We start from the raw sequence: 19,855 nt of genomic DNA, 5'->3' as shown, positions 1-19,855 counted from the left end.
TCCGCGGCAGGCCAACTTTGGTCCGACGACAAGCATACCTTGTCCGTTTCCTCTACAGCCCCTCGTACGAGGCGAAACACCTGCCTACGAAGGTGGTGTCTGCTTCTTGCCCCTACTTCGATAGGCTTTCGCATCACTCTTTATCGACCTCTCCTTCACACTCTTTCTCTATCCGGCGATAACAACCCTAAAGTCTAAAGTCCTTGGTCAACACCTTGTGAACTGAAGACCATCCTCGTCACTAAACCTCATTCTCTTGATTCTCCTGCTCAATCTTCACATCGCCAGTCATGATCACTCGATCGATATGTTCGGTCGTCCTGGCCGCTCTCACCTTACTTTCGCTAAGCCATCCCTCACTCGCTGCCGATGCGCCAACTCGCTACATCACAACGACCAACTCCGACGGAGAAACCACATACTTGGAGGACAACCGTAAACCATCTCTATATACTGGAAACTTTGGTGACTGCATGGGATCAAGTACTGTCAACGTCACTCGCTTCGATGCTGCATACTACAAAGACAACATGACTGTGTTATTCCATCTTCAAGGCAATACCGCCGTTGCTAACACCGCTCTCATGTGTAAGTCATCTTCAGTAGTCTCTGAACATAAACCTGCTGACAAGCTATAAGTGTATATTGGCGTATTCGCGTATGGCGAGAGTCGCTTTGATCTCGTTTTCGATCCTTGCAATGCCAATATTGAGAGTCTATGCCCTATGAATGCAAGCGTGCCCATCGAGGCGAGTGGTATCATTCCCGTGAACCAGCAGGATGTAGCCAACATTCCGTCCATCGCTTTGTCAATTCCGGATTTCGAAGGTGAAGCCATTCTGCGCATCTTCTCCAACGTCTCCCAGAGCGAGATAGGATGTTTTTCTGCCGTAGTCACCAACGGCGCCACTTTCTCACAGCCCCAATCGGTCGGCACAGTCATTGGAGTTTTCGCATTTGTTGCTATGCTCGCTTCGTTTGCGACCGCAGTCTACGGCGACAACATATCAGTCATGCGCAAACACTACGCTCATTCTCTCTCGGTCCTGGTTGTCTTTGCTGTCTATCAACACATCTTTTTCACTGGTCTGCTATCTATGAATTGGCCAAGCGTACTGGTAGCCTGGTGGAGCAACTTTGCTTGGGCTGGAGGTATGATCTACTCATCTAGCATGCAAAACTCTATCAACCATCTTATTGGGAACAACCTCGGCAACACGTCTCAGGTTGGAGCAGCTGGATCTGGGACTAGTCAAGAGGGTGTCGGGGGTGGCTACGATGCCTCATTGATCTACAAGCGTGCTTTGAACTTGAAACCCAGCGGAGGTATCGCGGCGGATATCTTCCACCGAGATCACTCCCAGTTTCTCAAGCGTGACGTTTTCGCTCGGGACTTCGAGCGCGGGCTCCAGCGTAGAGCTATAGCCAATAGCTCAAGTGGTTATGGGTGGTACGGAAAGCCAATCGGCGAAGGTCTGCCACTGCCAGGAAACTACTCTGGTTTCGCAGGCACTCTTGCAGAGGAGGGCATCCGAATTTCCAACGCATTCATGACTGGCTTTCTCTGGTTTCTGATTATCTTGGTGCTCGTCATTGCCGCTGTCGTCGCAGTCAAATGGGTCCTCGAAGGGCTTGTCCTCATCAAATTACTGAAGCGAGACCGATTGTCTTTCTTCCGTGAACACTGGAAAGGATACGCTGTCCTCGCTGCCCTCAGAACGCTGTTCATTGGCTTTTCCATGATGATGCTACTTACAATGTTTCAGTTCTCATATGACAGTTCCGGTGGCGTCAAAGCCATTGCCGCGATCATCTTTCTGATCTTTTTCATTGGTATCCCTGGGGCCGTCATATACGCTTGCTACTACCGTGGCGTACAGACCGGAGTCATTACGAAACCCGAGTTCTCTGATGGTCCCGCCGAGTCCGAATCTCAAAAAACTAACCTGCTGACCAAATTTGGTATCAAGAAGATGCCCGCCAAAATTACCGTCAGGTCACTCAAGAGACAGTCTTCTCATTCAGAAGAGGAGTATCCGTCCATACACGATGATGAAGACTACGTCCAAAGATTCGGTTGGTTATCTGGTCGCTTTCGACGGACCAGATGGTGGTTCTTTACTGCATGGGTGCTATACGAATTCCTACGAGCCTGCTTCTATTCTGGTGCCTCTGGCCATCCCGAGACCCAGGTGTTTGGACTTCTGGTGGTTGAATGCCTTGCATTCGCGGGTCTAGTCTGGGCACGACCATTCGAGGGCCAACGTCTGAATGTATTGGTTGTCTATCTCCTGGGCTTCAGCAAGGTTGCAACGGTCGCCCTTTCTTCGGTGTTTGTAACTTCTTTCAACCTGGCTCGCATACCGGCAACCGTCATCGGCGTCGTGATCATCGTCATCCAGGGTATCTTGACAATAGTCACCATGATCGCTGTGGTCGTAAGTGCGATATCATCTTACCTGTCGCTAGTACGAAACCGCGAGGAGTTCCGCCCTAAGCAGTGGATGGGAATGCGCGAAAAGTACCTGAACCATCTTGATCGCGCAGCTACTGATCTGCCTCCCCCGCCGCCACCCATTCCTGAGGAGCCCAAAGGACCGTATTTCAGCGTTGCTTCTGTCAAAAGAGTTGCCAAGATTGAAGACGAGGACCCAGACTTCGTTGCTGAAATGGCATTCGAGGAGCCAGAACCAAGCAAGTCGTATGTGGCTGTGAGCCAAAGATCAGCAACCCCAGGGCTCGAAAATCTCGACCGCGCCGAGGGCAGCAGTGCACCTTTACGCCGAGCACGTGCAGCGAGTCGTGCCAGTCGTGCAAGCGTGCACAGCATGAGCTACACCAACTTGCCATATGGCGCACGTGTGCATCGCCCGAGCTGGTCCACGCGTGACTTTAGTGAATGGAACGCAGAACAAGCGGCTTCCGCACCCACGCCTTTCCCAGCCTTCGCTCCGGATGACGAGATTGCGGATGGTACTCCAGCGAGATCAGGCGCATCAACCCCCGTCAGAAGTGGCATTGCCACTCCGAGCCAACGTGGGCCTCTGCGCTCGGCAACTACACCAGCTTCTATGCTTCGACCAATGGGCAGTATGGACAGTTTGCACATAGGAGGCGAAGTGAGCACACCAGACACGATTGGAGATGTACCGCCGCCGACTGTAAAGCCTCGTGCAGGTACCTTCAATGGCCGCGCTGGATCCGGCAGCCGCAGCAATACGCCAACGCCGAGGGACAGGAAAAGAAGCATCACGCCGAGCTCTAGACTCGAGCTGTCGACGATCAATCGTCCCCCGCTCACTCCAACCGAAGAGCGGGACGAACTCTACAGGGAAATGACACGGGAAGAGCCCGCCAAGTAGAGATATTACTTACAGAGTAAGCTAGTCGCTCAGGACACGCTTTGCCGACATTTTCGTTTTTGTTTTCGTTATGACCAAGAAGGTCTTGCTACACGGCAGACCGAAGAGCAAAAAGGCCAATCTGCGCTATATCTGGACACACTACTGGGTCAGCCCAGAACCACTCGGGGTCCACGAAAGAGACTAGACCTGCGCTTCTCCTACATCACACACTCTCTCCGCCCCCAAGGCATAAATTTTCCTTTTTCTCATCATATTATCAATCATGCCTTGCATTGCATCGGCGTCCAGCGATCATTATTTCTACACCTCCTACTCTGAATGGAAAGGCAGTAGCGACAAGGTGCTGCCATTGGCTTCCTTCTTGCCTCTGACTCCTAGTATTGATTTCTTCAATATCTAATCATCACTCCCTCCATAGTAACAATGAAACCAAAAAAAGGGGAAGAAAAGGGAGGGACGGGGAACAGATGGTCCAGGGCGTAATTGTTGTTTCCAATATATACCCATGAAGGAAAAGATCAGAGAGAATACACAGACAAAGCTACCTTAGTGTTATCGGTTGGAGAAAGAGCGGCAGGGGGCCGTGGTCTTTTGTTGCTGCTCTCCAAGGACACACACACAGGGAGAAGTCTATCAAAGCTACGGAGTTTATGAATCATCGAAATTATTGCAATACAGATTCACAGACAACCTGATCCATGCACCTGTCCTAGTGACTTTGCTTTTGCTTTCACATTGTATGTTTCCGCCTCTGCGCCCCGTAGAATATATGAAAGGAGATATGAGACAGTCAGAACGGAACACCAGTGGCAGCAGAGGAAGGATTTGCTTGCTTTCATCTTGATTTCCCGACGCCGTGAGAACTCCTCGTGCCTAGCCTGTCGAAATGGCGCTATGGAAACGGTGATACGAAGGTGGAAGAAAATAGGAGTACAGATGTGTGTTTTCCCCATTGGATGCTCTCGCCCCCTTTTTTTTTCCAATTCTAAAGGACGAAATAAGAACCAATCCTCATATACAGGAACAGAGACAAAATGCCCACTTTTCACTTTTGGTTTACGCACTGCTGCCGTTCTCGACAGTCACAGTGTTCTGCTCTTTCCTGGCTGCCACGTCGGCCTCGTGAGCTTTGGCGACGGAAATCGTCTGCGGCAGAGTAGGCAGCAGACTGCGAGTCGTGGCACGGGCGTTCTGCGCGAGGACGGCGTCCATGATGACGAGCGCAGCCATGGACTCGACGATGGGGATCGCGCGGGGCACGACGCAGGGGTCGTGGCGGCCCTTTGCCTCGAGGACGCCGGTCGTCTCGTCGTAGGTCGTTGTGCTCTGCGCTTGGCCGATTGTGGCGGCGGGCTTGAAGCCCACTGTGAAGTAGATTGGGGCGCCGTTGGAGATGCCGCCTTGGATGCCGCCGGAGTTGTTGGTTTTGGTGGTGAGGCGGGGACGGGCGACGCCAGAGGGGAGGGCGCCGGCGGGCACGGCGGGGGCGACGACGAAGGGGTCGTTGTGGATTGATCCCGGGACCTGGCAGCCGCCGAAGCCAGAGCCGATCTCGAAGGCTTTGGTCGCGGGGATGCTCAGCATGGCGTGGCCGAGTTTGGCCTCGAGCTTGTCGAAGCATGGCTCGCCGAGCCCAGAGGGGCAGTTGCGGATCACGCAGGTCACGGTGCCGCCGATGCTGTCTGCGCGGTCGCGGAATTCGGCGATCAGGGCTTCCATGCGCTGCGTGGACTCGTCGCTGGGGCAGCGCACGGGGAGGAATGTGTCGACTTCGTTGCGGGTGATGCGCTCTACGAGTTTGAGGAAGTCGGGGTTGGTCGATGCGGTTGGGTGTTCGGGGGTAGGGGGAAGAGGAACTGGTTGCCGATGGACGAAGTGAAGGCGACGATCTCAATGCCGTAGGCTTCTCTGAGGAACTTTTCTGCGATGGCGCCGGCTGCGACACGGCCTGGTGGCGACGACAACAACAACAACAATCAGCGTCGTCTTTGGTGTTGTCATGTGACCTTCGCAACATACCGATGGTCTCTCTCGCGCTGCTCCTGCCTCCACCACTGCTGGCCTTGACGCCGTACTTTTCCAGATAGGTCCAATCGGCGTGACTGGGTCGAGGGTAGAGGTCCATGGTGCTGTTTCCGTAGTCCTTTGGTCTCTGGTTCTCGTTCATGACACGCATACCGATCGGCGTGCCCAGAGTGACTCCAAACTCGGTGCCGGACTGGATCTCGACTCTGTCCTTTTCGTCTCGGGGGGTCGTGATTGCGCTCTGTCCCGGTCGTCTTCTGGTCATTTGGGGCTGGATGTCTGACTCGTCGAGTTTCATGCCGGGGGGGACGCCGTCGACGATGCAGCCGACGCTGCGGCAATGCGACTCGCCATAGCTGTTTTTGCGATGAGTCGTCAACTTTCTGTTCAGTTAAATCGCTGATGGAGGGGTAATCCGTACGTCGTCACTCTGAAATGTTGTCCGAAAGTAGACATGATTCTTTTATTTTCCACTTGACCTGTTTTTTCCAATTCTTGTGCTGGGACAAGGAAAACAGAAACGAGATGTGGGAAGCAATCGACAAGATGTTTTATAAACACAAAATATAGATGAATGAGTCTACCGTCCGCGACGAAAAAAAGGTCCAGATACCGTCGACGAATGCGTTAATGATGGAGATCGGGAGTCATCCACAGGGCACGGCCCGTCTCTTTCCCTGCCGCGGCTTCGGACGATCGATTATCCCCCCGAGCCCCCTCCATCGCGAGACATCACCTTATTGTGTTATACAAGAACACATCTCGCCTCGTTATACATGCATAGCACCAAGCAGTCCATGACAAGATGATGGAATAATAAGAGTAATAATAATGCAATCATGACAAAGTGCGGGCAGACACCAACCAACTCCTGCCTCATCTACTGTGCCTCGTCCACACCCAACGCCAATTTGTGCTTCTATGGACTCATGATGCAAGTTTCCTGACGACGTAACCACCATACTCCTCGTTATTCACATCGGGCCAAGAGTTTCAAAAACCACTCGCGTTGGAGGCTCGTCTCGACCCGTCCATGCTGCTCGCTGTAGACCCTCTCCTGGACACGCTGGCTGTGTTGAGCTTCTCCACTGTCGTCGCTCTGTCCTCGTAGAGTCTCTTGAGATCGTCCACGCTGGCCTTCTTGAGTCCCAATCGCTGAGGCAAAAGTCTCTCCGCTTCTCTTTGCTTCTTCTTTTCTTCTTCCATGCTTGCCATCCTCTGCAACAGCCCAGCGCTGGGTCCACGTGCTTTGAATGTCGTACCGGGAGTCGTAGGCCGTTCCGTTGATCCGCTCTCTGTGGGCATCTGAATCTGTGGGACCATGGGCGCTGAAACCTGGCGTGCTGAGGCCGGCCATGTCGGACGTGCAAAGGTGCTGTCGCTGCTGCTACTTGTCGGAGCGTCGTTGCCCGATACCGATCGCTGCTGAGTAATTGTGCTCTTTGCTGCTGCTGATGATGATGATGATTCAGTGGCTGGAGAAACCGAAGCAGGAGTCCCCGGAGAAGATATCGGCTTGCGCTTGCCCGCATCTGTGATTAGTGAAGCCTTGAGCTCTTTCATCATAGCGCCTTGCGGTCGATTAGTGGGTGCTGTGTCGGATTGCGCAACGTATGCTGGGGCCGATTCGACCTCGACCAAGCTGACTTCCTTTGACCCCAACTTGGGTGCGGACTGCATTTGTTTCTTTTCCTCCCTGGTAGGTGAGGTGACTTTCTCCTGCTGTTTACTCCTGTCGACCATTGAATATCGAGGAGGGAGTGTGGCGGGCGGGGCAGGCTTGCGTTTCACAGGAGATGAAATGCTGTCTTGTCTGGCCGGGAACGAAGTCTGGAGAGATTCCGGTCTTGGAGGCAGAGCGGGTGGCGGCGCTGCGTCGTCTTGGTCGTCAAGATCGAGAAGGAGGATGTTCTGTCTCTCGGCCGCCTCCTGCTCCTGCGGTCGGTAGTTTGCGTAAAGGGGGTCTTCGTAGTCTTGCGGGTTCTTCGGTGGTTTGATGGCAGACTCAAACGCGTCTGCTGCCGTTCCGCATGCTTCTCTGAGCCCATGCGGCCAAGCTTCCACTGCGGCTTCCAACACCCGTCGAATGACAGAGGTCATCTTGGCATCTGCTAGCTGGTCCGATCCACACACAAGAGCGGGGGCAAAACAGATAGCGAGGTTCTCTATCGTCATCTTGTTCGCGACTTCGTAGCTCGCGACAGCTGATAGCAAAGGCAACAGGTGCAAGGTGACAATCTGCCTCGCTGTAGGGGTCAATAGCGACCGTGTAGAAGTGGGCGAGAAGACATCGGCGAGGTCTTCTATAGTGATTTCCTCGTCTACAGAGAATCGACGTCTGACCTCGACATAACACGACTCCTCGAAGATCGGCTTCCTCAGTTCGCGGTACCATAGCTTTATCAGTCCGGCCGCCAGGTGCACGTTGTATGTGTCTCCTATTTGCACTTCTCGAAGGATGATGGGGTCCATCCCGGGTTGTGACCACACGACGGGTCCTTCTTTCCAGACAATGAATTGTTGACCCCTGTCGTATGCCTCTCTCAGGATGCCAGTCAGTTGTGAATGAGCCGGGATCCTGAACAAGCCTTCCGTCTTCAAATTACCACCGAGACACACAAAGGTGGTAGTCTCTCGCAGCACACGGGACAGGCGTGTCTCGCCTTGTAGGTTCTTCGGAAGTGGCTCGTCGGCGGCAAAGGCTCTCCTGCCGCTAGCATATGGGGCATAGATGTCCGGGGAGATGCGACGATCGTGTAGGAATACCGACGGTGGGATCATAAGCTGCTCAATGGGTAGATGCAGGGCGAGTCCGCTCAGGGTGTTGACATGGACAATCTTTTTCTTGAACTTGGGCGACACGATAGTACTAAAAATCTCAATCAAGACACGCACCTATGCGGTGGATTAGTATATCGCATCTCCCCCGTTTTCGGTGTTTTTATCTCACCCAGCTCCTCTCGTGAACAACGTATAGCTTGTGCAGTCTCTTCCTCACGGCTCTGCTGAGGATCTGATACGCCTGCAAATACCACATATTGCCCGGCCCGGCCTTCTTCTCCGAAGTTGCGCTCTCGGGTTGGCCCCCAGCGAAGAAAATCACCTCATAATTCTCGCCAGCGATAAGTTCCTCCTCGCCAGGCAGCCTCGCGAGGACGTAACCCAGCAGGGTATCGTAATCGACCTCGAACGCATCCGGGAAGGCAGCAGCATTGAGCACGTAAACCGGCAGCCCAGACTGCGAAGGCAGCGGCGAGCGATAGAGGATGGACGCGGCGAGATCAGCGTGGTCCTGGGAATAATCCGACGAGTTTCGCGGCGGCGGCACAGAGGTCAGCGACGAGCTGCGGCGATGACTGGTTGTTGCTACGACTCCGCTGCGGAAAGCTGCCCTCATTGCTGTTGCGATGCCTGACGGCGGCCCCTTCTTGGGCTTGGGGTGGTCGGGCGACGGTCTTTGTAGCAGGGTGGACATGAGGAGGAGGACGAGGGGCACATGTGGGTGGATCCTTGCTTGCGCTTTGTTCTGTTTTGCCCTGATCTGGATCTGGATCTGGATCTCTCTCCTTCTCCCACCTTTTTGCTGCTACTATTACCCGTGTTTGCTGAAACAAATCTAGCCTTTCTGTGCTCGATTGTTTGACTGGTTGACTGATTGCTACCTTATACTAGAGCGAGACCATCTAACAATAACGATTCATAAACGAGAACAGAAATGTGTTGGAGACAGGTATCATCTCGAGTTCCACTCACGAAACAGACAATGTCAACAAAAGAGAAAAGAAAGGAACCCCAACCCCTACAACGTTGTTGACTGCCGACTACATACAGGCCAGAGAGGTACGAAACCAAAACGGCGGGGGGAGACAATTACAGCACATCTGCTTTGCTGGCTGGCTGGCCGGCCGGGCTGCCATCCAAGCGATTCATCATTTGTTTAACAAGCACTCATTGATTCAATCCTTTGTTTAGCCAGCCACGGGGCCACTACCGCCGGACCCAGCAACGAGTTGGCGCAGATCAACAAACCATTCAAGGGTTCAAATCAAATTTCCCTTCTTGTCCCATCTCGAGCAACGGTTCAGGAAATAAGGAAAGTGGAGTCCGGCGCGCGCTCGCTGGCACGAAAGTTGGATTAAAACAGCAACGCGACGCGAAAACCGACTCCGCTTGCTTGCTGTGTTGTAGATCTTATACTACTCTGCTGTACTGCAATTTCAATATCGAGTCTTTGCATTCCGAACAACAGTGTTTATGAGACAAGGGACTACTATTGCATGGCATATATATGATGTGCATAAAAAGGGATCCACTCCCTCCATCCCACATCGTCTCCATCCCACTAATTCAACTCGGGACAGGACATCGGCAAGACCTCCGCCGCTACTTTACTTTGCCTCTTGCTTCTCATTAGACGACTTCAGCAAAGTCCAGTATGCGCTCGCATTTAAATGTCTCAACATCAGTGGACATCATGAACATTACACGCTATGGCTGCCTATCGGCCAAGACATATCCTGTTGATCGCAATGAATGGAATGAGCGACCGCTTTTTCTGTCAATACATTTGACATTGTCTGTCTATATACAATTATGCACCTCAGTGAGCATTCGCTGCTGCTGATGAAGTATTTCGTAAAGAGGTAATACAAAAAATGTATATTATCCCCCAGAAAAACACAAAAAAAAAACACGCTTGCTTGATTCGCTTTCGTAAGGATAATAATAATAAGTCCAATTTTACTTTATTCCTTTTCTGGTCGCTTCATCAGAAGTTCGATGCTGTATTTACAGCGCCGTTGGGGTTGTGATATCTTTCGAGTCCGTTGCTCTCTCGGAGTGGGATGCCGGAGCTGTTGACCGGCTTCTCTCTCATGATGTTGTCGTTGGCCCCAGCGAAGATGTCGTCGTCTTCGGTGGGGATCTTGTGGTGCTTGCGTCCCCACAGACGCCAGCCGACGACAGCAATGGCTCCGATGAGGATCGCTCCGCCCACGCCACCAACAACACCTCCAATGATCTTCTTGCTGCTCGAGCTCAGACCAGATGAACCTCCGGACCCGCCCTTACCGTTCTGGACACTTGGGGAGACAGTGGCTGTCGCGTAGCCTGTCGTGGATGCAACCACCTTGTCGGTCGCCAGCACAGATGATCGAGTAACACCTTCAGTGACGTATACGACAGTGGTGGTGTATCTTTGGGTTTGAGACGTGACGAGAGCAGACGTGATGGTCGTAGGTTTGCTGACTGTGGCCCTGTCGATGGTAGTAGCACTGCTACCGCTGCCAATCACGGTGATATCAGAAGTGGCAGTGGTACTGCTAGACCTGCTGCTAGAACGTCGACCCGACGAAGACGAGGATGCCGATGACGACGAACCAGAGGCCGACCCAGATGAAGTAGCGCTTGCCGACGATCCTGAAGAAGAGCCTGATTCAGATGCGCTGCTGCTAGATGCCGAAGACGACGCCGATGTGACGGATGAGTCCGTGGTTGAAGAAGTCGCGGAGACTGAGTCTGAGCTCGAGATCGAAGCTGATGTCGATGTGGAAGTCGATGTCGGTGTTGGTGTTGAACTGTCTGAGGTGTCGGAAGGTGTCGTCGACGTGACAGAGCTTGTGACAGGGTCCGAAGACGTGATGGGATCCGATGACGTTATGGGTGTAGAGCTGCTCACGGATGTAGGAGTATCAGTGGTGGACGGTGTGCTGCTCACGACCGACGACGTTGGTGTATCTGTGGACGTCGGTGTGACAGACGATGTATCTGATGGCTGAGTTGATGTCACCGCGCTTGAAGACGCTCCAGTACTGAGATTACCACCCTGTCGCTTCTCCATCATTGCTCGTGGTGGAGGAGTGGTGCCAGCTGTGACGAGGGTCATCGCTAGCAACACGGCCAAGGCGAGCAGCGCCAATCTGACTGAAGACTGCAACATTTTGTTGGATATTCACTTGCAACCGAGTGAAGCGCTCGAAGAATGCGCAACGACACACGAGTCGAGAGCGCGTATGACGAGATGTGAGAGATGGATTTTGTCTCGTGGTCGAGACCGTTGGGATCGATAGGAATTTGAGTTGTCGTTGCACCTATGGCACGAACAACCTTATAAGGCGCTTAGTTGTGCAGGCAGGCGAGAGTAAGTGCTGTATTTTTGTGCTGAAACGAGCGGTAGGAAGGGAGCAACAAACGAGAGTATGTACGATGGAAAAGGGAAAAAGGAAAATAATGAAAAGTCGACGATGATGATGATGGTGATGCTGAAAACGAACGTGTGCCTCCTGCGGACGGGATGATGAGGGTCCGGGTAGAACAAGTGACAGGACGGACGGGTCCAAGCGATGCTAAAAATACGAGTCCTCGAGGCTTTTCCTGGAACGACTAGGCGTGCCTCGTATACACAGATACTTGTTCACTGACGAACGACAGCCTTTGTCAGATCCTTGCGTATTAGCAGGGGTGAGACGAGCGACGGCTGAGTGGTGACCAGACAACAGAAGGCCCTCTATTTGACATTTTCAAACAGATCCCCATTCTTTCTGAGGCAAGCATGAAGCAGTCGTGAAGCTACTGCGTGCGAATAGACGTGGAGACACACAAAATGCGTAAAACGCACAAGGCCAGGCACATACGTACTGCGTTGGGACCCGCACATTCAGAGAGAGTCTAGCGTCCTTTACATAAGGTACCGTACAATAGTTCGCGGTCATCCACCACGATCGGCCACCTTAGCAATCCGATGCTCGTACATGGTCTTCATGTGGTGGAGTTGTTCTTGCATGCCCATCATTGTAAGCAACGCCTCATGGTCTAAACAGCCCCCGTTGTACAATTAGCTTTTCGGCAACCACACATCTCACGCGACGCCTCACTTTCGCTTTTTCGCTTGAGAAGACACATTCGCTACTACTACTGCTACTACTACTGCTACAGAGGAAACACATTGCGCGGAGCCTGACTCTCGTACTTTGCCTTATACAAAGTACTGTACTGTACTGTACGGTACAACGCGTCGTACTGGGCCACAAAAGCTCCGCTGGTGCACAGATATCTTTGCGGACATGGTCGAGTGAACAGCACCAGTAAGGGTCCGTTGGCTCGAGAGTGAGACCTAATGCGGATCTTTGGGCACCCACGTTACATGCATCAGTAAGGAGATTGGTGGTGACTGGAAAACTCGGTCTGTGATTATCGTGGGCAAAATTCATGACTATTGTACATTAAGGGAGGAACATCGTGGTATCTCGGTAAAATCGTCACTCCCGCTATTGCCGTCCGTATCGACGACGACTCTTCCGCCGTGACAAAACCGTCTCCATATGCCACGTGGGCTTGCTGTTGAAAAAACAATGGAACGTTTAGATGACTAGAAAACAAAAAGGGCCTATATCTAGTAGGTGCGGTGATGAGATCCTTTGCCGTCAGTACCGTGCATCCGTCTGGTACCGGCAGCCTTGAGACCAGGACGTCTGGTCAAGCTGCCTCGGACCTTCATCATTGCGCCGCTGACTTTGTCGCCCATACCTAGAGAAAAAGTGGTTCGTTAGGGATGGGCAAAGTCGTATAGAGGAAAATCCACCACTACTGGACGATGCACTTACTGGTCTTACGGCGGTGGTGATGCACCGGAGTAGCAGTAGTGGTCCCAGTGGTCGCGTGGGATCGTCGAGTAGTGGTGCTCGCCGTGTGGTGGGGATGTGTCGTCTCCTTGGTGGTCTGCGTGGTTGTGGTACTACCAGTAATCGGGTTCGTGGACCGCTTAGTGGTGGTCTTCCTGTTGCCAGGATTGCGCAAGCGCGACATCAGGGATGGCTTGGTGGTTGTGGTGCGTGCGGCGGGCATATTTGTGGGTATTTGTTTATAAATCGTTAAACTCGTTTTGGGTATTTTTGTACAAGGACCACTGTATGGATGTGGAGATGGTATGTATATTTCAGGATGCTCTTGTTGAGATTGGAGTGATGTGCGAGAGGGCTATACCTCACGAACTTCGTTCCTACTTATACCTTACCTACTCTACGTGTAGCACGAATGACGAAATGCAACTGAAGCATCACCATGTACCATACCTTGCCTCTGTGCCTTGCACGAAAAACTTGGTTAGACGACGACGGCCATACCATGGGAAAGAAGCGCAGAACATCGTCATCCTCAATCAGGCACGCGACATGAAGATGAAGCCTAGCTCGTAGGGATTGGCTCTAATATGCGCATACAGAGTGAGGTGGCTGCGTGAAACCTCTAGGAGCGCTTGGCTTGTAAATTTTCCTCGGGAAATGATTTGCGGTAGACCACAGGATTTTTGCGAAACAGGTTGTGATTATTGCTCGACGCCCAAGGCAGGACGTCATGATCATCAATATCACAGGACCCAGACCAACTTCGACCGCTCTGCGCCTCCGTTATTCGCATGCACATATCCTTAATGTATACTGCTTTCCACGAGGAGCCTCTTATCAATGGTGACATGACGCAATTGAGACTCGTAGTATTGGCTTAGTGCTCGTCAAAGAAGTTGTGACCAAGTCCTCCATAGGGACGGCTGGTATGATATAAGTACTTTACACTAAGATGACTTGTTCATCTAATATAAAATTGGACCCTCCAACGACGCCAGCAATTGTAAAACAACAAAAGCAAACAAATCGTACAGAATCTGTGGTGCTATAGTCGTACAAGTGGTCTTAATGTCATATGTTCGTTTGTGCTGTAGATCCTGAATCCTGTAAAAACGTGTTGAGGTCGTGGTAACCAGAGGAAGAGAGCAGCCTCTGTCTGCTCCTCGACAATGACAGGCCTGAATAAATCCCTCGAGTTCCCATGTGCAAGCCACATTCTAAAAGAAAGCGATTCAGTGATCTTACCAAATCTCTTGAAGCGACATCCTGACGCGGTTGCACGACAAGGATATCGATAGATTGTGGCTTTTCAGTTCTCGACCTTGGCTCGAAGCTAGTGAACTGCCTTGATAGCATCATTGACTCGCGACATAAGAGTGTGCGACGGCTACGGTTGCCATTGCCATGTCATCCTCGGATTGAACTGCAGTCTTATGTCCGATGAGAGCGTGCTCTTGTTGTTGCAGCTTGGTACGAATGACGCTGCATCACGCTCGGTCTGCGCTATGTGTAGCATGGTCGTTCTCTTAGCAACTTCGCCTAGAAGGAAAAGTGACCTGATCTAGCAAGCGTCATGTACGCTTATACTATCATAAAACTTGGATGGTCGACGACTGTTATCATACCCAGGTCCCCTGGTAGGTATGCACAGTCTGTTGCTTTTCGCCCGGGTCAACAATCTGTATGTTTGTGAGCTCGGGATTGTTTTTATCGATTTCTCGGAAGCCTGCACGCACTGGTGCAGATACTGGGCCCAGGGCCAAAGACTTTGACCCTCCCCCATTCCCAGTGGCAGCGGCATCAACGTGATTGAAGCCACTTCCGTTGCCAGAATATCCAACCCGCGTGGTTTCGAGGAAGCGCCTGAACATCGGTCTGGTAGTAGCAAGCGACACCGCGACTATACCCAAGCCAGGTTCGATGGTTGCCCAGATGCGGGTGTTCACCGAACGGCGAAGAAAGTCCCGGCCTGGTGAGAGCCCATCAACAGAGCCCAATCGAACAAGCGAGGCCACACTGCCAAGTGCTCCCAGAAGGATGAGTAAGCTCGCCCACTGCTTTGTTGTTCTAGGCATCCTGAGATTCCATAGGGTATGCATCGGTAGTAGTACGTAGACCCAGTCAACGGCAGCATTTGCACATGTTTGAGCATATGACATTGGTATGACGACTCGGTCAACAGACAAGCACTTGCCTTTGGCAGTGTTGAAGAGATAGTCGGCGGGAAGACCGCAGCCAAAGGTCACACAAATGAAGTATACTAAAGCATACGCGGTATAAATCGCCGTTATGTAGTACATAACCTTGCGTTGCCAGTCGGTGATGATGATCCGGAGAAAGAAAAGTGCCAGGGATATCTTCAGGATTATAGTCGTCATGACAAACGATGCCGAAAAGGCTATAACATCCGTGATAAGTTCTGCAATTGCTCCAAGGGTTACGATCTGTTCTGGGTGCATCTCTATAATGCCCCCTCTGATGAGGTATGCGCACTGTACTGTGAAGCTTATCTATACAAAAATATTAGAAGGAGCTGTGCGGACGAAGAGGAGCGAGGGGCCTCTCACCATGGTGAGCAGCATCGTATAATCATCCCACCCCAAGGATCTTATGATCATTGTACGCGTCCAGAATCGCAGAGCTGTAGATATCCATGCCACCACAAGAAATGCTACTCCGACCCTGACAAGTTGGACAGGTCCCGAACCGAGATTTGTAACATCGGGAATCTCAGAAGCCGATGAGGCTGCAGAGGCCATGGTGGTGAGGTGGAAGGCAAGATCTTTCTAAGACTTTTAGATCTGTAGAGAGAGCAACAAATGGATGTCTAGCAGAGGCCTGTTGGCAGCTCTGATGAGAATGGTGAATACCAAGCCACTGTATGTGTGTCCAGTCCGAACAATGACAGCAAGGGATCTGTGTGCAAATTAGAGATGAGATATAGAACAAAGTAGGAGCACGGAGGACATGGGCAATGATCCTTAGGGAATGAGTATCTGGAGAAAGGTGCTCCAGGACCGCCATGTGCGGCGGAACCCCAAATATCTGGTCCATCCCAAGACTGGTGCCCGATTTCTGGTAGATACAAAAGTCCAATTGTTCAATGTATCAGCAGCATCCGCAGATCGTATGAGGCTGTATCCTTCTAGCTTCGAACTCTGTCTGCGCACAGCCAGTTTCAAGTGCTGCCCTCGAGCCGGCAAGATCCCTAGTTTTTGACGATGAAGTGCATTATTCGGTGCACGGCAAATGGCGGGTGAGGTCTACATTGCGCCATAGATTGATCTCCTGCGCCGTGCCTTTTTCGCCGAGGGTTAACACGGGATACCAAGAGCAAAGTACAATGCAAAGGGGCCCACGGCCCTGTGTACAGACGATGGGCATCGACGCCTGGTAGGTCCAGAAGAATTCAGGGGCCTGAGACCCTACTGATACCTTGTGACTCCTGTACAATACTCGCTGTACAGTAGGTCTGCTTACATTGTATCTGAGTCTCGGGTAGCGAAACAGGGCCTAGCCACATTCGGTTTCATGGCGAACGCTCTACTTCATTGCTAAGGGTACAGGTATCTTTCCTGCAGGTGTCGGCAATCGATTTTCCTGAATATAAGGTTGGCCGCCGAAGCGTGGTTTGTATTCGGTTGGCTTGGCGCAAATCTTAAGCGCCGACAGACTGTACAGTCGAAGGATTGCTTTGAGTGGTGTGTATAATTAATTGTCCAGGATACTACAAAGATGGCAATACGAATCCTACGCCTCAGAATTGTGATTCTAGACATGTGTGCCGTTTCGGGATACCTCTTGGTGAAATACTGGAGCAGTTGTCACTTGCATATGACTTGCATGTTTCCAGACACTCGGAGAGATGGACGATCGTAGACGTTATTTAAGCACCAAAGCTCTGTTTCCCGGTCCAAGTCAAGCTATGTGATGATGTGATATCTCAGCTCTATCTCCACCCAAAATCTATATGGTGCGTGCGTTCAATGCATCTCAAGACTTCCTTTGCGCTAATTGATCAACGGCAGCGCAGAGCCCCAGTGCGAGCAGCTGAGCATTTGCCTTGTTCATGAACACTGTCTGAATGAGATTGTTTGAAGATCGTCTCAGAGCACTGGTAAGTTTGAGCATCGTCTCATTCTGCTCCGGTGATGAGGTCGCGGTGTACTGGCTTCGAGCTTTGGGACCCTTCGGGAAAACCTAGGTTTGACCCACTTCACGTTGATATTTGGAGTCCCGTGGCACCTGCGTCAACCTTACTCGATAGCATAAAGTATTTCGAGAGACGAAACAGCGAAAATTCTCGCGTATTCTACCGTGCGCCACCTGCTCCTGCTCTTTCTGCCTAACACACTGCACTTGTACAGTGTAGCATCCCAACCATTGTTATCTTGTCAAAGGGTTCAAGCATATTTAGTGCTTTGAAGCCGGTGCTGCGAACATACGGGCCAGCGACGTCACGCATGATCTTCCATGCCGAACTTCGGTGCATCATTTTCTTCCCCTAAGTGCTGATCGTTGATCACCTTTTTCACCCACGATATGGGGTTCACTAGCCTAGAGGATGTCTGACTAAGACATGAGATGCTATCTTGTGTCGGGTACGAGTTCGGCCGTGGTAGCAGCTAGTGGTTTGGTATTCAAATCATTCTGTCGTACACCTAAACAGGGATATTGAATGCGAGGACAACTCCACTTGACTGGATACATACATGTGAATCATACTTGGAACAAGATCCGTATGAAGTTTGACTGTTCATAGCTCAATTGAACAGATTCCTATGATGACTCGATTCGGTCAAAGGCAATGGGATGAACAGCATCATAAGTCATCTCTTAACTATGATATCGCTGTCCACAATGTTATGCGTCAACATTTGGTTCCGCGGGTATGGAACTTCAGATTAGACTTGGTTGCTACTGGTCTATTTCAGCATGAATTCCACGTAAGTTATGAACGAACAGTTCCTTGCCTGCAATTGCTCAGATAATCGTCCAGGCTTACATTTAGCATGAGAGAGTTTACAGTGGCCTGAAAGCCACGCGTGAGTTTCACTGTCCTACATGCTTGCGTCGCCGGCATCATCCTGGGAGAACAGCGGTAGATGCAGCAGTACGGGTTTTGCACCAGCACGAATTCAAATCATGCGACGTGCTAGCTCGACCTTGTGCACAGAGGCCACGACTTTGAAGCATTGCTCGTCCTATATGCACCTTCCGACTACTGCCAAGCGGTATGTAGCTAGGACCCGCGGCGGCAAAGGCACATATAAGCATACCTTAAGTAGAAAGATGCAGGTAATGAGCTAGAATGTCATGGCGCACTGGGGCATCACTCCCATGCTCTGTGTCCTGTTGGTGCGTTTGCTTGAGGTGAACCGATTTGCTTGCCGCGTACTTGGTGCAAAATGGCAGAGATCTCGAATCATTATATCGTGTTCAGCTTCCCCGAGCACAAATACCCTCATGAATCCCCGTTTAGCTATAGCCGCGCTTGGTGCTGCGCTACCCTCGACATTAGAGATGTAGAGATTCCAATTGTGCTCGAGTGCTCCCATAGCGATGTATTCTTTGAGTGCCTGAAATTTCAGCATATCGTGCGTGGTAATTCCATTGAAGTGAAGACTTTCACCCATTATGTGATTAATGAGCAGCAACGGCAAGGTCAGTAGGTGGCCTTGGTCTTGCACATTTTGCGCTGACGAAGTCTCTAACGCAGACATCGAAACATGTCTAGTAGTCTACTCGATGTCGGTAATAGCAGGGAGAGGTGATAAACTTCTAGTATAGACTGGCTAGAAGTGAACGTGATGGGCCAAAGGCTCAGCTATCATCCATTGATGACCATCCGATGAAAAGGGAGTAGTAATGGGTACAGAATCGTTGCATTTCCAATGAAGAATGAGTGGATGCAAATTTAAAATCAGGTTCGCTAAAATGAAAGAGTGGGACTTTGAAAGTGTACAATAACAGCAAGTCAAACAGTCCCTAGATGGTCGTTTGATGTGTAAGCAAGAGGGATGTAAACATCAAAGGTCTGTTGTCATTTGATGCAGGGAAAAACTCGGAAGGATGGCTTTAGACGATAAGCAGGGATACTAGCAAAAATTGAGAGCGGACAGTGAATGCGTCAAGTATCTCTTGCAGGACGTGATAGTGTTGAACAGTGAACGACTGCTGGAAAGTACTAAAGAAAATACTAAAGTAATGAAATAACACAAACGTTGAGAAGACTAGAGCTCGAGCAAATAGTCCTACCTGCGCCTTTCAGCATAAGTTTGAAACCAGTTCAACGTGCTCAAGACCATGAATAAGAACTTGTAGCACAATTGGTATTGGACGTGATAGATCACCCTGACCCTAGATGTCGCAGCAGATAATGTTCCTAGGCTGAAGATGGGCAAACAATTGCTTCCGTAACTTCAAAAAAGTCAAGCAGCAACTTCACTCGATCAGAAGTTGGAGTAGGGTCAATGTTTCATCTTTATCGTTAACGATGCTCGTCGGGAAAACAGATGTCAGCTCTAACATTCTCTGAGGCGCGTCTCTGCACGATATGTACAGAATAACACAATGATCAGTACAATGGATGTATGCGCTCTCGGATTGCTAAAGCAAATTCATGTTCCACACAGTTGAGGCGTACTGCATATCTCATATAAAGAAAGTTAAAGGAGGCTTCTTCTAAACCAGCAACAGAGCAGAGGCGACGTCGGCCTTATATATCGCGGAAGATGCCGTCGGCTGGTCATTGGCTGGGACATCATTGGCTGGTATAACACATTGCCTCCGACTCTGTCCATTCTTGACCCGGCAATAATTTGCCTTACTTTGTTTGCTAATCAC

General features: G+C 51.0%; 6 protein-coding genes across 7 annotated transcripts; 1 reads left to right on the top strand and 5 right to left on the bottom strand.

Moving 5' to 3' along the window:
• Positions 1-290: 290 nt before the first annotated feature.
• On the top strand, positions 291-3,362 carry AAFC00_003752 (uncharacterized protein; the record flags this gene model as incomplete). The annotated part of the gene is made up of 2 exons (XM_069343271.1): positions 291-588; positions 640-3,362. The coding sequence occupies 2 exons, from the start codon at positions 291-293 to the stop codon at positions 3,360-3,362; spliced, it is 3,021 nt and encodes a 1,006-aa protein (XP_069201099.1).
• A 1,793-nt stretch (positions 3,363-5,155) lies between these two features.
• On the bottom strand, positions 5,156-5,846 carry AAFC00_003751 (uncharacterized protein; the record flags this gene model as incomplete). Its single annotated transcript, XM_069347759.1, has 3 exons — positions 5,156-5,313; positions 5,385-5,746; positions 5,812-5,846. The coding sequence occupies 3 exons, from the start codon at positions 5,844-5,846 to the stop codon at positions 5,156-5,158; spliced, it is 555 nt and encodes a 184-aa protein (XP_069201098.1).
• A 537-nt stretch (positions 5,847-6,383) lies between these two features.
• AAFC00_003750 (uncharacterized protein) lies at positions 6,384-8,787 on the bottom strand (the record flags this gene model as incomplete). The annotated part of the gene is made up of 2 exons (XM_069343269.1): positions 6,384-8,285; positions 8,341-8,787. The coding sequence occupies 2 exons, from the start codon at positions 8,785-8,787 to the stop codon at positions 6,384-6,386; spliced, it is 2,349 nt and encodes a 782-aa protein (XP_069201097.1).
• A 1,371-nt stretch (positions 8,788-10,158) lies between these two features.
• AAFC00_003749 (uncharacterized protein) lies at positions 10,159-11,328 on the bottom strand (the record flags this gene model as incomplete). Its single annotated transcript, XM_069343268.1, has 1 exon — positions 10,159-11,328. One exon carries the CDS (start codon positions 11,326-11,328, stop codon positions 10,159-10,161), a length of 1,170 nt encoding a protein of 389 aa, XP_069201096.1.
• Positions 11,329-12,780: 1,452 nt separating this feature from the next.
• AAFC00_003748 (uncharacterized protein) lies at positions 12,781-13,232 on the bottom strand (the record flags this gene model as incomplete). The annotated part of the gene is made up of 2 exons (XM_069343267.1): positions 12,781-12,914; positions 12,992-13,232. The coding sequence occupies 2 exons, from the start codon at positions 13,230-13,232 to the stop codon at positions 12,781-12,783; spliced, it is 375 nt and encodes a 124-aa protein (XP_069201095.1).
• A 1,396-nt stretch (positions 13,233-14,628) lies between these two features.
• AAFC00_003747 (uncharacterized protein) lies at positions 14,629-15,768 on the bottom strand (the record flags this gene model as incomplete). Of its 2 annotated transcripts, XM_069343266.1 has the most annotated exons (3): positions 14,629-14,688; positions 14,746-15,519; positions 15,577-15,768. In XM_069343266.1, 3 exons carry the CDS (start codon positions 15,766-15,768, stop codon positions 14,629-14,631), a joined length of 1,026 nt encoding a protein of 341 aa, XP_069201093.1. The 2 variants fall into 2 exon arrangements, with proteins under 2 accessions (XP_069201093.1, XP_069201094.1); XM_069348111.1 differs by having other exon boundaries at positions 14,629-15,519.
• Between the last annotated feature and the right edge of the window lie 4,087 nt (positions 15,769-19,855).

Source organism: Neodothiora populina (genome assembly GCF_041146345.1).
Source record: "Neodothiora populina strain CPC 39397 chromosome Unknown canker_contig_16, whole genome shotgun sequence".
In the NCBI taxonomy this organism is placed as follows: Eukaryota; Fungi; Ascomycota; class Dothideomycetes; order Dothideales; family Dothioraceae; genus Neodothiora; species Neodothiora populina.
This window is presented reverse-complemented; position numbering and strand designations above follow the sequence as displayed.